The sequence below is a fragment of the Hippichthys cyanospilos genome, chromosome 5, assembly GCF_059441005.1.
Source record: "Hippichthys cyanospilos isolate Australia breed blue-spotted pipefish chromosome 5, RoL_Hcya_1.0, whole genome shotgun sequence".
In the NCBI taxonomy this organism is placed as follows: domain Eukaryota; kingdom Metazoa; phylum Chordata; class Actinopteri; order Syngnathiformes; family Syngnathidae; genus Hippichthys; species Hippichthys cyanospilos.
This window is the reverse complement of record NC_142373.1, coordinates 19,204,155-19,222,344: the sequence shown is the minus strand read 5'-3', so window position 1 is coordinate 19,222,344 and position 18,190 is coordinate 19,204,155. Positions and strand designations below refer to the sequence as shown.

Sequence of the window (18,190 nt, the reverse complement as noted above, 5' to 3'; positions counted from 1 at the left end):
TTACCGGGGGGTTTTGCCCTCATTAACTAATTACCAAGTTTTTAACTGCCCGCGATACGACAATTTTGCCTTATGATTCCAACTCTGGAACGGATTGATGTCATATGGCAGGGGTCCACTGTATACATTAGAAAAAGAAATAACGCCTTAGTAGAGCAAGTGCAACCTCTATGTAAAACTGATGACCGCAAAATTATTAGTTCGACATTTGCTGTTTGGCATCATGTGAATACAGCAAACTGTGGCAAGTATTCATTAAATATTTGATTTTTATCATTTATGTATACTAAGAAAGTGGTATTATATACCGACCTTCAATAATGTGGTTAGTTGAGCAAGTGAAAATATGCAGAGGCCAGAGGACACTTTTGGACATGGCCAGTTCTAGATAAATGGGTAATTAGTTGCTGTAGTAGTTTATTGACTTGGCAGTGGCAGCTGTTTTCAGCAGTAGCTGAAATGTCAATGACTCGGGGTAGGTGCTGGATTCCAGCAAATGAATGCACAAGTATTGACGATTTAGCATGTAAAGCAGGGAAATAATTATTGGTGTTATGAGTGCGAAATGAATGCGTAATACATTATTCATACAGGCAAAAAATAATTACTGTAAAGTGAGTGTGGTGCTGAATGGCTCTTCATTGCTTGAGAGTCATGTTGGAGAAAGTGTATTTTAACCGAGGGCATTTTTTTTTTTTTTTTTTTACCTTGACAGGGAACAAAGCAAGGCTGCTCCAGATCCTGTTGGATTTCTTTCAGCAGTTTGTCGCCGCAAAATTCTTCTGCCACGAGCAAAGGAGGAGATTCGGTCAAGTCACCCTTGTGACTCACACATGACAGGTTTCTTCTACGGAACCCCTCGCCGCAGTCTGCACCCTGCAGAATCACACAGTACGTATATGTACATTCATGGATGATTGTGTGGTTTCTGTTATGTGCAACATTTGTTGCTGCGCACTGGGTGGTGGCGACGTACCCACCAAACTCTTCCTCCCAAGAAAATGCTACTTAGAATGGTTTTCTTAGAATGGCATCATTCATGTCATTATTACCGCAATTCCCCAAATATAGAACGCACCTTTGTATAGGACACACCCTTTACGTGTTCTCTAACGGGGGCAGAAAGCTCAATACTTTGCCAGTTTGAATTGAATAAGATGGCTACAAAATAACCTTTACATGACACTCCCCATTTTAGTAATGTCCCTGTGTATGAAGAAGGATGGACTCAGACGGTAGTTCAGTCTGCTTGCTTCTTTTATTGAAAATAATACCGTAAAAAACACAGTCTGACAAAAGGTGCTGGTAGCTGCAACAGGCACTGGCTGAAAAAAACCCAAATGACGTCCACCCTCAAGCTCATCCCGTTCCGATAATTATTGTAAGTACCAATATGGCTGACATAAAAATACACTTCTGTGCATCAAAAATTGGCTTACGTGGCTGACAGATCAATCTTCAACTCTCTCTCTCTCTCTCTCTCTCTCTCTCTCTCTCTCTCTCTATATATATATATATATATATATATATATATATATATATATATATATATATATATATATATATATATATATATATATATATATATATATATTATATAGTACTTACAATTTTAAGGTGCGTCTTATGTTTGGCTTTTCTATGCTAATCCAATCAAGGTAGTCATACCTCTATGGTGCAGGGAGACCAGTCGCTGAGCAGCCACATGTAGCAAGGACTTATGGGACATGGTTTTGTCTGTATGAGCTGGTTGGGACAAGGCCGCCCTTCCTCATGAGCCTCCCGCAGGATCCTCCGAGTACGCACAGACTGTCCTGCAGAACACAAGCACACATTTACACAATGCAATCCACAATAGAAGCATCCTTTTAATCTTCTTCTGCTCACATGACAAAATGATAAACACTTAAAAAGCCATGTTTGTGCACTAAAATAGGTCACAGTCAGGTACAGTCAACCGAGAACATTTAATAAAGAACACACAAGGAAGGAAGACAAGAGAATTGAAATTCTGCTATACTCTCAGTTATCAATTCATACAGTGGCACCTATCTTCTTGTCCAAAAACATAACGGCCATCCACGGACAATTCGCTTCACCCAGATCCTCCAAGTACGCACGGACTGCCCTGCAGAACATGAGGCCACATTTGCAAATTGCGGTTCACTGTAGAATCATACTTTTTATTTTCTTCTGTTAACACGAAAAAATGATAAACAACTAAAAAGTCACGTTCTTGCGCTAAAATAGCTCAGAGACTCAGGTTCCGTCAACCTAGAACATTTAACAAACAATGCACAAAGAAGGAAGACAAAATAGTTTAACATTTTTTTGCTCTGAAGGAAAACAGAGAGAAATGCGTTTGCACTTAGGGAACTTCTGCGATCCACGGTAGAGTCATTTTTTTTAGTCTTCTTCTGTTAACAAGACATAGTGATAAACAATTAAAAAGTCGGCTTCGTGCGCTAAAATAGCTCACAGGGCGAGCGGCGTGAAACGGGCGTCTAAAATTGATATAATGCATATTCAGAAGAAAGAAGGCAGCTGTGCACACGCTTTTCCCTCACGACACATTTTGCCAGAGACAAAAAGGAATTAGTTCAACGGCACTTTTCCACTGTTTCATCATTAATGCTCATGTCTGGCAGTCTTCTAACACAAGTGTTTCGTGCAAGGGACTCATTAATAATTTGTGAATGTAAAAGTTTGGGAAATGACTGAAAAGAAAGGAGCGGCCCGAGAGGGTTTTGTTAGCAAGAGAACATTTCAGTATCCGAGCTTGACCTTCATCGGTGTTGTGGTCAAGACAAGAGGGGTGAGGAAAAAAACATGTCCGTTAATGCCGCAAGCTCTCAAAAACAGAAAGACAAATGTTCCCACGGCGTCCTGATCCTCACACCCTGAAACAGAAATGACACCAATCCCTGGTGGGGGCTGACAGACTGGCCGGAAGCAGCGAGCGAGTTGTCCTCAGCTGCGGCACGCTTGGCTGCAAACTTCTTGGAGCGAGGTGGAAGGAGGCAGGAGCAACCAATGTCAAATTAAAATTAATGAACTTAGGAAGATGCCAGTGAGGCTTTCCAATTAAAAGAATAACAAGGCTTCTTCTCTGCTGCACATGGGCGTTAGGAAGCCCTGGCAAACAACACGTGGATCCAGGTTCAAATCATTGCGTTTTGTATAATGCATGAGCTTATAAGAAATCTCTTTCAAAGGAAGCCACAGGTTGGTTGGCGAGCTCTAATTGCAATTTTCAAACTGCCCTGCGCCGATCTGATATATATTTTATTTCCTCACTCTCAATTATTAAAAGCGCTTATCCTGTTATGGGTCAGGTGAGCTGTATGAAATTGAGATGAAATCAACGTGCCGTTCTTGCGCAATGACCTCTGGAAGCAAATTTGTATGTGACGGTTAAATACGGCAAAACACAAGTGCGAAAAACGACATCGCCAATAAGACGTTGCCTTCATTTTTAATATTTTAACATTTAACATTCAAATCTATTCATGCGGCATCCTGCAGAGTGGAGTGGAGGAGATAATGAAGCCTTGCAAATGTGTCTGTCACCGGCTTGCCATTTCCACTGGGCTACACGGAGTTTGCATCGTGTGCCGTCAAGGCATCTTTGCACTTAACCCCTGAGTAGCTGGGGATTTTTCATGAACCTGACCTTATACCACCCAACTTGGTGTCAAGTGTCATAACACTATCAAATTTGCATATGTATGTACTTTCAATCCCTCAGAATGTTCAGTGGCATGAGCCCTATCCATACATAGACAAAATGCAATAATAGCAAAAATAACTACGTTGTATATTGATATATTTGTGAAATTTAAATAGGAAGTTATTATGTCATAATTAGAGTATTATGACTTGAATACTTTTTGCATTATGGGAGCCCAGGCTTAGCCAACGTGGAAGTCATTGAAAGGCTTGCAGATGTCATAGGTTGGCCACTCCCGCAACCCGGTGGTTTTGGGGTGTCAAACACAAACATTTTTATTGTGCCTCGTTCTCGAGTTGCCATTGAAAGAATGAACGCAAAAATCGGTAGAAATGAATGATAAAACACTGGGTTTTCAATAAGTCCAAAATTGACAATATATCAATTTTTAATGGCAGTAAAAGAGCCCAACGAGGGCTAAATTTGAAACCTATAGGGTGTACCTCTAGACCTCCTGTTTGCAAGCATTTAGAAAGGACAGCAGCGTGGCATATTGAAAGTCGTCATAATTTGACAAACTATGCAATATTTTAGCCTTTTAGTGTTTTATTTTGTATGTTTTTCCTTTGCGACATCAAAAACATCAAAAAGCCTGAGATATGTCAAAATTTCCCATGGAGGTTGTGTTATTTTGGGCGTTTAGCCTCTAGTGCAAGCTGTTGAGCATGAAAGGGTGTTCCTCTCACCTATGGCCCCTTCTGAATGTTCCTATTTTCCCAGATGGTGTTTTTGAGTATTTCCTTCATCTTCTGTGAACTTTGTCCAGGTGATGCTTTTGTTTATTTGTGATATTCTGTATCATTTAATTTTCACCTATGAAGCCCTTTGAGACTGGTGATTTTGGGTTATACAAATAAAGTTGACTTGTTTTTTCTTTGTTTGGTAGTTTACCTCGACTGCCACAGGTATGCGAGCATTGCGTCCAAGCCGACCAATCAGAGAGAACACAGCTGACCGGACAGTCCACGACACAGCTCTCCACCAATGTCCAGTTCTTGGCCAGGCCAAGCTGAAGACACAAGGGCACAGACATAATAAGCACCGCCAATTAAACATCTGAACACACTTTTTTTTCAGTTCTAAAATATACATTTCAAACCTGCAATTGAGCCTCATAAATCCTTTCATTTTCTTCTTGCTACGCAATGGATGAGAAATGAGCCGTGCTGGGACCGAGAAGCATTTACAATTTATTTTAAACACACCACTGAGAAAAGCAGAGGCTGCTGCAGATAATTTAGCTGGAGACCAAATTGCTTCATGAAACATGAATAGATACAATATATATAAATTATTGAAAGTCCGATCACCCTGTTTGTTGGAAACAAAGGGGACAGCTGTACAAATGTTGCTAACACTGATCTTCATGTGAAAAGAACGGTAATGCACCCAGAGGGCAGTTTCATCCTTTTTGGGATTCCATCATTCATTTTTCGATTACGCTTTATGCGAGAGCATATTTTGTAAATCAATACAAACGTACAGGTGCAATAATACTAATATCTTCACGAATATTAAATGACATTATGCGACATAATATAATTAATATGATATAGTATCCTGTATATACATATAACACTGCTACATAATTTAATTGATATAATTACTGTAATATAATTAATATATGCAACTATATTATAATATATGTAAATGCAAAAGCTGAATCCCATTGTTGTTTTTCCAACATCCAGGAATGTGAGTAACACTGAGGGCAAAAGTAAGACGATGCACTGAGCGGCTGATGATTTTTATTTTTTTAGGAAGTCGACGGGTTACCAACAAAACATAAAAACATACGTAAAATGTATACCACACCCCTACATAATATCATTAATGTAATATAGTATCCTGTAATCACATCTCACACCGCTATTAATAAAAACACATAATATATACGCATACCTTCTCTAAAACCAACTAACTAACCCTATACAAATGTACTATAAACTACAATACTACATTACACATTGCATCACACTATTCTATTTATAGATTTATTCTTCATTATCCTATGTTAAGTCACTTTTTGCATATGCTTATTTATATTTTTTTTTCCTTAATTCAAACAGATTCATATTAGTATTACTACATTCGTTTTACATCAGTATTCAGTTCCACAAAGTCACGCCACAACTCGACTAGCTTAAAAAAACAAAACAAAAAAAAAACACTAGGAAATCTGATGGATTATATCAACCAACTTTGGAAGTGTGAGGCGGGTGTGCTTCTTTAAATCGAGTAACATATCCAAACCAGCAACATACACAAAACCGTTTCAGCGTATGAAACATTTACAGTGACAGTTTGATTAACTGTAAAACAGGCATTTTCATATCAGATTGCATAATAGTTCGTCAGTGAGAACAACATGTTACCTGCTCACACTTTTGCAAATCTACAATCTTTCCATCACTGCGGACGCAGTCAAGAAGGCGTTGCTTGGCGCCTCCACCACAGATGGCATTTTCACTCAGCCGACATGTGCTCCACTCTGCAATATACGGTATGTACACACACTTTGACTAAATGCATAAACAAATGTGACATTTTAGCTATGTTGTATTTGCGATGGTGCATTGAGTCATCCACATCAGAATTGCTCTGATTGTCGAGACCAGTGATTCTTAACTGGTGGAATCAGAATATGATCACAGTAAAGCTGCACAATTAATGGAATTTTAACCGTTATCACGATAATGGCTACCCCAATTGATTAAGATGATATTCGGCGATACTAAGATTTAAAAAGCCTGATTTAACCCTAACCATACATCCTGCCACAAGGGGGCAATGTTCCCCACATTTTTGCATGACAAAAGCCTCAGCTTTTTTCACCCTGATATATGAATTACCAGTATGAAATGGGGTTGAGTTCCTCACCTGATTCCTAATTTATACAGTGCTAGCTCTTAGTTGAGACCCATTTTGAAAAATGCAATCAGCCGAAAATGACATTTTGACTGCAAATTGATTAAAAATGCTTGGTTCTAAGTATGTGTCATTTTTTTCATTGGTTTGCATTCAACAAGAAAGTTCGCTGTGTTGCCTGTGTGCCAAGTCTTTGCCATGTCTTGGGTGAATGTTTGACTTTATATTTACTTTATTTATTTATTGAGTTCATTAATATTATTTGGCAAATATCAAGCTTTGAAGCCTTGTGTATATACTGCTTGTTAAAAAAAAGGGCAATAAATAGACATGTTTAGAAGGCGCACACATTTAGTAGCCACACTTATCATTTCTAGGGTACAGGTAAAAATAGACATGCCTTTATCAGCCCCTTTAACGCAGATTATCATCTTCTTTCTTGTCCCAATGTGTAACAATGGTAAATCAATGCCATTAGGGCTTTTGAACATTATTTTAAATAGCTGCTATTATTGCAAATAGGCCTACATACATGTCTAGTTAATGGACAAAAGAGACATAGTTCTTACCGGTAATCAGCACGATTTATTCAAGAGTTCAGCCACAAAAAAAATCGCATAGCAACACGCTCACAAAGACGTCCTGTTAACTAAATATAGCTGTACAAAAAAAAATAAGTAAAAATAATAAAATCCTACCTGAGAGTTGATACTGGTAAGTGAAGCAGGTGCTGTTGAGGGTACATCTTTCTGACTGCACCGTTTCTGGACAGGCTGCGCTTCCCACGGCAGAGTGGCGGAGAATATGTCTGCTCCTGTTTCTCTCCGAGCCTCGGTCACATTGTTGCTGCACAGAGAAGAAAGCACAAACAAAAATGCATGGCTTTATGACAGCACTTGACTATTCTTCGTTTTTAGTGCTTCAGCCTTTCAGTTGGTAACGTTGAACTGTCTGCATACCTTCAATGCGATCACTATTACTGCCTACGCATTATCATAACTTTGTTGTATAAAGCAAACATTACTCTGAGACATCATGTGTGGCAAACCGTTCAAAAAATGCTAATGTTACATCCAATCAAAAATGCACACTAATGTTCATGAAGAAAATATGCTTGGGTGTTCTAAGCATAAGCGAGATCCAGGCGGTAGGCGTCTTCTTCGGTACAATATTATAATTTCATATGCACCCGGGGCTAAAAAGTGAAGTGTGGAGAGCCTGTGCTGCCAAAAAGTACACGCCCAGTCAAAGAAAGGTGACAGCCTCTCAAAAGATCTACACCATCTCTGTTGTTGTCATCCGTTTCTTTCTTGACAATTGTTTTTATGGTTCAAAATAAATTAATAAATACAGCAATTCCCAAATATAGCACGCACCTGTGTATATTAATTTTAGGGCCAAACTCTGGTATTTTCTATGTTACGGTGCATAGGATGCACCAAGATTTTGGCGACAATACAAAAACTATAGCAAAACAAAATAAATCTCACCATCCTAAACTTGTCATGTATTCTTGTGTTCATATCCATAAGTTATACATTTATTGCGCGTTAAGTGTCTCAGATTTCCCACATTGAGAGGTCAGCGAAAGCCTCGCCAGTGTAATGTTGAATGCGCTCAAAGCGGTTGTTTTCCTTCTCCTCTCGACGCGGCTCGAGTTCTAATAAAGGTAACTTTTCGTTTGATATAATAAAGTACGCTGTCCAAAATCCTGATGGAGAAATAAACGTATTGAAATGTTTTATTTTGCTCGTCTGTAAACTATTTTTCACAACCAGGAGAGAATGCTAGCATGACGGCAACCGATTGAAAGTATTACTACAAATCTGTCAACAATAAATGAAGTGATCCGGCAAACCAGCCAGGGAAGTCTCTGAAAGGGAGTGGCGCGAAAAAGAGAACGTCTTTGCTTCAAGCTTTCTTCGTCCCTGTGGTCTTGATTCATCAGAGCATGCACTTCAATCAATGTCACCTCCTAATGAGGCTCATCACTGGGAGGCTCATTAATCAACAGCAGTTTTCACACCAACTGCCAAGGAAACAGACAAATCCATTTGTACATGACAACACCATGTCTTGCAATCTGGCTTTTTTGTTGACAGATTAAGATCTTTCAAAGGAAAGGCACACTCACATAGTTTTTGAATAAACAGTAAAGCATTAGTCAAATATTGCGCCGCAACACATGAACGGCACCTTGTTAGAGTAACACTGCTCTCATACATAACATGGCTGCATAAATCTGTTTCTGCTTTACATTTCTGTTTTTTTGGAGATGGAAATGAAAACTTTGATTCAGTCATACTACTTAGAAAAAGATTTTATTGTGATCACAGGCTGACGTCTAAAAGAAGTCGCCTGTCTTCTCATGGCAAGAGTGACCTCCCTACTCATTAACTATGCATGTGAAAATTCAAATTCCCTAACTCTTTGTTCCAGAGAGAACGTTTTAGCGAACCTAATGAGCATCAGAGGCGGACTGAATGAAGAAGGCAAAAAACAAGTGTTTTACTGACATTGAAATCAACTGGAGAGCCAACAAAGCAAAATATGTGTCAAGAGATCAAACACCTGTTGCTCCTATCAAATCAATCCACTTTGGGAAACCACTAAAAAACAACAATTCCAGGTAAATTATGTACTACAACTTTGAATGTCTGGACATGTACTCCCACAAACACATTTTCACCACATGGACATTTTCCCAATGTTTTACTAATAAATGAAACGTTGCCGCTTACTTGGCTGATTCCGTGTGAATTCGTGTGATAAAGTGGGTGTGTATTTACTCTTGCACAGGCTGTGCGAGGGCTAAATAGAGGTGGGTGTTGTGCATGTTCCTCCTAAATGGATGCAACCCTTATTGTCTGCTTGGATTGGGGTCGGTGCAAAATAAGCAAGGAATGCGTTAGTGAAGGTAAATAACACTTTATAGATGTTTGTTGTGAGAGAGTAACATTCTAAAATGGTTCAAATCTCCCCAAAGTTGACTTTCCATGATACAGGTGCTTTAAATTACTCCTTAGAATTCCCGTAACTATTGAAGTTTCAGCACTCTTGAATCTGAACAGACCATACTAACACAACAAATGCTTATCACTCACTACATTCATAAATAATTGAGTTCATAAAAGATTAGCTTCTCGATGTTATGATAATTGTACCACAATAGGAAAAGTAAAATTACATGACAGGTGCTCCTTAGGGTCCCCACAATGAACAGGCACTTCATGTGGAGTTTTATCACAACCTCGCAGCATTAAGTCGCCTGAAAAACAAAAGTTTGCATGCATATTCGACATAAAAGTTGGGATGGATATATGTTAGTAGGCCTGTTTTGTTAAAAATCGATAGCCATAATGCTTTGTTGCAGAATGAAGTCCATCAGCCTCAGGGTATATTTGTGTGCAGATTAATTTCCACCTATTGCTGAGTCTAGTCAGCTCTTCAATTTTTTTTATTGCATCATTTTGCCTCTCAGACCTTTGAAATCGAGTTGGCAAAGATGATGTAACCACCGTCATTAGTTTTTAGTATTTAAAGCCTTCTCACTTGGCTGTGGCTTGACGCGAGCGCAATTGACGGCAAGGGGTCGCTACTACGAATCATCCATCCATTTTCTTAAGTGCTTGTCCTCGCAAAGGTCGCGGGCTTGCTTGTACCTATCCCAGCTGTCTTTGGAGTACACCTTGTATTGGTTGGCAGCCAATCACAGGACGCACAGAAATGGAGAACCATCCAACACCCAAACACACCTAAGGGCAATTTGGAGTGTACAATATATCTCCCATGTATATTTTTAGGAATGTAGGCGGAAACTGAAGAAAACTCACATGGGCATGGGGAGAACATGCAAACTCCACACAGACAGTCCAGAGCCGGAATCGAACCCACAACCTCCACATGTTTTTCTCCTCTGAACTAAGAACTTCAGCTTCTATACCACAGCTGAATTGTGTCATGTAATTAAGATGTGGGCAGTGCAAAACATTTACTGGAGTCACCGGGGTCCAGTTTCACGACAAGAATCGTAACGATAAGTAATGTGCTCAACACAGTTGCCCTGCTCATTTGGACAAGACAGCTGGGAAAGTCACAGGCCAAAAAAGGCGCTAACCGCAGTCTGAGTTTTCAACAAAAACAAATACAACAGAAAATCAAAAATGACCCAGAAGCCCAATCACCAAAGCGTGATATTCCACAGCTAAACCGAACAAACATATTTGCACCAGTAATTACAAGCCTTAATGAACAATATGCAATGGCTTGAAATGTTCATTTCATTTCAACCACCCAGAGTGGATGGAGTAATCTAATTCTAGAGCATATTATATTGCAAACATTTCCCTGATGACTTATTAGAACGTAAATGCGTGATTCAGCTTTTTGATTTGATTATACATATTTAGCCAATTACAAAAGATCCAACTATAACAAACTCAATGCATGTCTAAGTAATTCGTTTGGGATAAAGAACAATTTACTAATTTTTTGCTTCATCGTCATTTTAATAAAACTGTAGTTTGTAATTATCAATGCAAATATTGTATATTGTGTTACGATGTGGTGTCGTAAGATCCAGAGGCAACTTTTGGCGAATGGTTGATTTTTCTTATTTACTAACAAAAACAAAGCAGGATTGGAGCATAAACATCCTAAAAAGTCATATTTACTTGTTATAATCTGGTATAATCTGTAAAAAATTTACCAGAAGGAATTCAATTCATACATGAGACAAAATAAAGAGCTTCATGACAACTTGAGACATTCAATATGAAGGCTAACTGACAAACAAATCTTCATAACATTTTGTGATGCGAAAGGCGACATCTTGGAACAAAAGCTCAATGACATGCCTTCCTTCAAAATGTTTGTGACGCAAATGGTGATGTGTGAGTTTTGTCTTATACTGAAAATGTGAAATGGATAAAGTGGATGAGGTGCGTGGTACCACAATCTCACAGTAAAAATGTCCCTGGGGCCAGCTGAGACCAGAACATCCCGTTTTTATGCTCTTTCCTAACAATTAAAAATGTAAAAAAGGGACATTTATGTCCCTATCTGTAATTCTGTCTTGCAAATCAGATCAGTTCGATTCTTTGCACATCTATAACTTCTACAGATTGAAACAGGTATCATGGTCAAACAAATAATTTTGAATCAAAAATCATTTTGAATCCAAAAATGACTGCAAATCGAATCCGAGATCCAAAAATCTAAATGGAATTGTGAAAAAGGCAAAAATAAGGATGGTCTTAAAATCGGATTCACTTCATTTTCTCCAAAGCCAAAAAACATCTAATCCAACAAAACAACTGAAATATGTAAATAAATAATCATGTAAATAAAGTCAACAGTTTCATTTTTTTCTATTGGGAATAACAAAATTACTGTAAGGAAGCCATGGCAGAAGTTCACAATTGAGTGAGTCGATCGCATTGTGAGAAAAGCAATCAAGTGGCTGCAATCAATGTGACTTGCCTTCACTTTAAAGTGTTACCATAAGGTGCTAATTTAATTTGATTCTAATAAAAGGTTACTTCAAGAAACAGACGCTTTTGAACACTCCATTGTTTTTTGGATTTGTTTGTTTGTTTCAGAAAGCATAATAACTTGTAGCTTTATAATTAGCCTTCTGTTAGCCTTTCATACTGTAGTTCTCCAAGTATAAGAAACACCTGTGTATAGGATGCACCCTGAATTTTGGGGTGATATTCTGGTATTTTCTATGTTTCTGTGTATAAAACGCAAAACAGTTTGGCAACTATGTAAAAACTATTGCAAAACAGAGTGAATCTCATCTTTCTAAACCAGAATTTTAATGTTCACATCCGTAAGATATATTTGTTGCTCTTAAAGTTAAATGTATTTCAGATATCCCACATTGTGAGCGGTCAGTGAACACATAGCCCATGTAACTGAATACGCTCGAAGCAATTGTTTATTTTTCCCCTAGCAATGCAGCTCGAGTATCTTTTCCCATAAATAACCGAAGTTGTGAAGCATCAGTGTTCCGCCAGGTTTATTATTGTGTGTGTATTTCAAAAGACCACCGTTAATAAACGATTGAAACGGAATACCCTTACATGCTCTCTAACCGGTGCAGAAAGCTCAACAACCCTAACCCTTTAAATAATCCTCTCGGTTTTAGTAAAATTCTTGTGTGTGAAAAAAGATGGACTTGGATGTTGGTTCAGTCTGCTCACTTCTTATACTGAAAATAATGTCGTAACAACCTCAGGTAATTTGGGCTGCTCTTAGCTGCACTTGCTGTTAACAGCCAACAGACATCCGACCTCTAGGTCGTACCGCTATGGTGATGATTGAAAGTAAGAATACAACTGATATAAAAATGGACGTCTGAAAAAAGTGCATCTTAAATTTGGGCAATAACGGTAATTGGCTTTTTTGGAACAAGAAATACATTTTGAAAAGAAATTTGATTCAAAAAAAAAAAAATCCACGTCATTTGTTACAATGAACAATCAGAACCAACATGTCATCATGTCCGATAAAACTGAAATGTCGTTTCTTACCGGCGGGCAGTCGGTCCAAGGCTCCCATGGTGACATGACGCAGTCGTTGTGGCATGCCAAAAAGCAGACCTGAGCTCTGGGTGGCATTTCCTCTTGATCACACTGACTGTCTTCCACAGTGCTGACCTCCCCATTTGTTCCCTTTTTTACACACCTGGTGGAGCAGAAGATGGATGAGATATTACTCGTCTCCTGGGTACTCCTAACTAGGTCTTTCTGGAGTACATTTACAAATTCATGTATAGTACTTAATATACAGTGGGGTTGTCATCGCCGCTCGGGTTCAGTTGGTTGCTTCAAAGATCAACTTGTAAAACAAAATAACAGAGCAAAATGGATTTTTAACTTATATAGCTGTCAATGGCAGTAAATTAGTTCACATTCACTGCCAGCACAATAAAAATTGATCTTTGACATCTATAGTCGTCAACGGCAGTGAATGAGTGCTGTCGTGACTCACGGTCATTCATTGGAAGCATTATGAGCATTTTCTTGTGAATATTGATTTATTGCGACTTTGCACTTCTACTTCCTACTGCAACCGGAACCTGAATGCCCAGTACTGAGGCAAACACAACAACCACTCGTGACATCTCCGGTGGCCGTTTTGTCAATTGCTGTCGACAGAAAATGACATCATACTTGTTCGGGTGATTAAAGCACTTATTTTCTGACGTTGCTCCTTTTGGAAGCCGAGGTGTGATTGCTCATTCACCTGAACAACTGCAAAGTCATTTTCAGTTAACAGGTCGCAAAAGTGCCACCCCGTCAGGTGGATAAAAACAAATGGATTTTTTTGCTTAATTCATATAATATGCACAGATTTTGAGGTTGACTTCCCCTTTAAGCGTTTTCCTTAAAATAAAAGATATGCTCAATGTGTAATGGTGTATTTATTATTATGTCTAAAACAGATCATTTGGATTTACATTAGAATTCAGCATAGTCCATAAATAATATTGACGCATATATTCAGAGTGGCTCAACAGCTAACTGTTTTGCCTATTTTAAGTACCACTCGTTTGAAGGCAGCTGCTTGCTCTGAATGTTCTCTCTTGGCATTGCGAGCACCAGGACCCGAGCCAATCCATCTAACCCCCCGGTGGGTGTTGCCGTTCCAACACTGCCAAGGCTCACTGACCTGATCTTGCGGCTTTGGACTCCCTCCCCGCAGGATGGCGAGCCGCCCACTGTGTTGATGGTGCAAATGGACCAGGGCTCAATCCTCCACTTGTATTTGCTGCACTCGCTGTGGCATGGCACGGCTTCGTTTACCTGCGCACACACAAGGACAAAGACGCGATAAGTGGTGAAATCAGCAGCATGTACTATAAACAACGTAAACAGTCCCTCTTCACCTGCTACGGTGCTGAGAAGGAGGCAGTTCCATGTATGGGATATACAAGATTGTAGGCTTGTTTATTCCACGGAAATCAATACTACATACACTCCAACATTGAGATGAGGTTAGGTTGATTTCAAGCTACATGAAGACGGCCTGAATGCAGATGAAGGTGTAATGGAAATTTAGGGTGAGCCCATTCTACAAGTGTATAGAAAACATTTAGCTCACCCATGGGTGATTTTAAAGAATGGGAGCGCTGAAGGTGTGTTAAATGGATGATTATGGTGAAAAACAGCGGCAGGTGAGGGTGAACGTTATTTCTATTCCCTTTCAGCCGACTGAGACAGCAAGTCTGGAACGTAACAGACAGAGGAGCCAGCGCCATGCTCCTGTAAACACGTTTACGCTCTAACCGTGTAAAAGTCGGCTGCAGTGGAAGGTAGACTCCAGAGAGCAGTTTGTGGAAAAGGCTATGACAAGCCGTGTGTGTGTGTGTGTGTGTGTGTGTGTGTGTGTGTGCGTGTGTAAAGTAGAGAGGGGATGACTGTTGAGCATTGCTTCCCCTCCAGGCTGCACAGATGCCCATTATACACCCTCATCATCGCCCATCTGTCCCTGCAGATGCCCCTGCTGGGTAAACTGGCAAATACTTTCCTCATGCTTGCTCCAACACTTCGATGGCAGCGCACCTTCCCGTAGTGTCACCCGGAAAGGAATGCCTTTCAGCAACGGTGATATCAGCGACTATTAACATTTCTTTAGTGTGAAATCTGGTCAACCACGCAACACAATACACAGAATCCTATAGAATATGTTCCCAAGTAGAAGTGACATGACACATTTATAATGATTCTTCACTGCAGATGGAGGAGGAAAATATACTTAAGTAAAGTTGGCAAGATATTGGCAGATTCGGACTTTCGCGATCAATACCTCTCAGACAAAACGTCGTCGAAACACCAAAGTCGCCTTTATACCTCCTTCATAACACGGACTACCAGCTACAATGTCAAAAAAAGACATTTGTAAAATATTTAAACCGTTTCTTTCGGTGAAAAGACGCAATTGATCTCTATGAGCAGCAGAGGCTGGGTGAGCGCGCAAGGGACCGTCTGCAAAATACTAGATGAGGAGGGGGAAAAAACAATAACGCCACAATTTGTGATTATGAATTCAACGAACACATCAAAGACATTAACATAATCATATTGAGACAGTGCTTTTGGATAAAAAAAAGCGTTTGTTTAATTTTGGACAATGTTTGTACTTAAAAATCATTAATAAACTGAATATCCATCTATAGCTCCAATATTGTTTAATATAAGGAGTCCAAAATCACTGGGCACATTCATGACATTTTCATGATCACACTACAACACTCGTTTTTTAAATAAATTATTTTGATAAATTTGGGGGATTTATTTTAAATGCTTGTTAATCATTTATACCCTCAAATGAATCAGTGGCTCCCCTTTTTGAGTTGGGGTAAACACTCCTAAATCACTACACCATCAATGAAGTACTCCCAATTATCCAACAACTGCTGGTTTTCTAATAAACTCCTTTGCCTAATTTTAAGAATTTTTTTAAATGCATATTGACCATAATTTGCCAATATATTGATCAATAGCTCTGCTGTTGGTTGAGTTAGAGACTCCAAAATTACCACACAAATCAGTGACATCCCTCCCCTTATGCTACATCCTCTGGTTTTCAAATAAATCCCTCTGCCCAATTTTAAGGATTTTATTTATGATTATTGTTCAATATTTAACCATATATTGATCAATAGCTCTGCTGTTGGTTGTGTTAGGGACTCCAAAATCACCACACACATCAGTGGCATCCCTCCCCTTAGGCTACATTTACTGATTTTGAAATAAAGCCCTCTTCCTATTTTTAAGAATTTTTTTTAATTTATTGATCAATATGTATCAATATATTGATCAATAGCTCTGCTGTTGGTTGGGTTAGGGACTCCAAAATGACCACACACATCAGTGGCATCCCTACCCTTAGGCTACATTCTCTGGTTTTTAAATAAATCTCTTTGCCTAATTTTAAGGAATATTTTATCATTATTGATCAATATTTACCCATAAATTGATCAATAACTCGGCTGTTGATTGATTTAGGGACTCCAAAATCACCAAACACATCAGTGACATCCCTTCCCTTATGTTACATCCTCTGGATTTCAAATAAATCCCTTTGCTTGATTTTAAGGAATATTTTATCATTATTGATCAATATTTAACCATATATTGATCAATAGCTCTGCTGTTGGTTGGGTTAGGGATTCCAAAATCACCACACACATCAGTGACATCTTTGTTCTTACGCTACATTGCCTGGTTTTCAAATAAGTCCCTCTGCCTAATTTTAAGGATTTTTTTATGATTACTGATCAATATATACACATATATTGATCAATAGCTCTGAGTTTGGTAGGGTTAAAGACTCCAAAGTCACCCCAAACATCAGTGACATCCCTCCCCTTATGCTACATCCTCTGGTTTTCAAATAAATCCCTCTGCCTAATTTTAAGGATTTTATTTATGATTATTGATCAATATTTAACCATATATTGATCAATAGCTCTGCTGTTGGTTGTGTTAGGGACTCCAAAATCACCACACACATCAGTGGCATCCCTCCCCTTAGGCTACATTTACTGATTTTGAAATAAAGCCCTCTTCCTATTTTTAAGAATTTTTTTTAATTTATTGATCAATATGTATCAATATATTGATCAATAGCTCTGCTGTTGGTTGTGTTAGGGACTCCAAAATGACCACACACATCAGTGACACCCCTCCCCCTATGCTACATTCGCTGGTTTTCTAATAAATCCCTCTGCCAAATTTTAAGGATTTTATTTATGATTATTGATCAATATTTAACCATATATTGATCAATAGCTCTGCTGTTGGTTGGGTTAGGGACTCCAAAATCACCACACATATCAGTGGCATCCTTACCCTTAGGCTACATTCTCTGGTTTTCAAATAATTCCCTTTGCCTAATTTTAAGGAATATTTTGTCATTATTGATCAATATTTACCCATATATTGATCAATAGCTCGGCTGTTAATTGGGTTAGGGACTCCAAAATCACCACACACATCAGTGACACCCCTCCCCTTATGCTACATTCGCTGGTTTTCTAATAAATCCCTCTGCCAAATTTTAAGGATTTTTTTATGATTACTGATCAATATTTACCAATATATTGATCAATAGCTCTGAGTTTGGTTGCGTTAAAGACTCCAAAATCACCCCACACATCAGTGACATCCCTCCCCTTATGCTACATCCTCTTGTTTTCAAATAAATCCCTCTGCCTAATTTTAAGGATTTTTTTATGATTATTGATCAATAATTAACCATATATTGATCAATAGCTCTGCTGTTGGTTGGGCTAGGGACTACAAAATCACCACACACATAAGTGGCATCCCTCCCATTAGGCTACATTTCCTGGTTTTGAAAATAGACCCTCTGCCTAATTTTAAGGAATATTTTATCATTATTGGTCAATATTTACCCATATATTGATCAATAGCTCTGCTGTTGGTTGGGCTAGGGACTCCAAAGTCACCCCACACATCAATGACATCCCTCTCCTTATGCTACATTCTCTGGTTTTCAAATATATCCCTCTGCCTAATTTTAAGGATTTTTTTTATGATTATTGATCAATAATTACCC

The 18,190-nt window shown here is 38.7% G+C and overlaps 1 protein-coding gene across 1 annotated transcript in view; it reads right to left on the bottom strand.

Moving 5' to 3' along the window:
* Window positions 1-18,190, bottom strand: part of thsd7ba (thrombospondin, type I, domain containing 7Ba) — a 125,472-nt gene that overhangs the window by 14,275 nt on the left and 93,007 nt on the right. The window contains exons 16-22 of the mRNA XM_088415855.1: window positions 14,276-14,409; window positions 13,135-13,288; window positions 7,297-7,444; window positions 6,106-6,221; window positions 4,622-4,739; window positions 1,669-1,814; window positions 708-876 (exon numbers count right to left, since the gene is read on the bottom strand). Coding sequence (XP_088271981.1) covers window positions 708-876; window positions 1,669-1,814; window positions 4,622-4,739; window positions 6,106-6,221; window positions 7,297-7,444; window positions 13,135-13,288; window positions 14,276-14,409 — 985 coding nt within the window. The remainder of the gene's footprint in view (window positions 1-707; window positions 877-1,668; window positions 1,815-4,621; window positions 4,740-6,105; window positions 6,222-7,296; window positions 7,445-13,134; window positions 13,289-14,275; window positions 14,410-18,190) is intronic.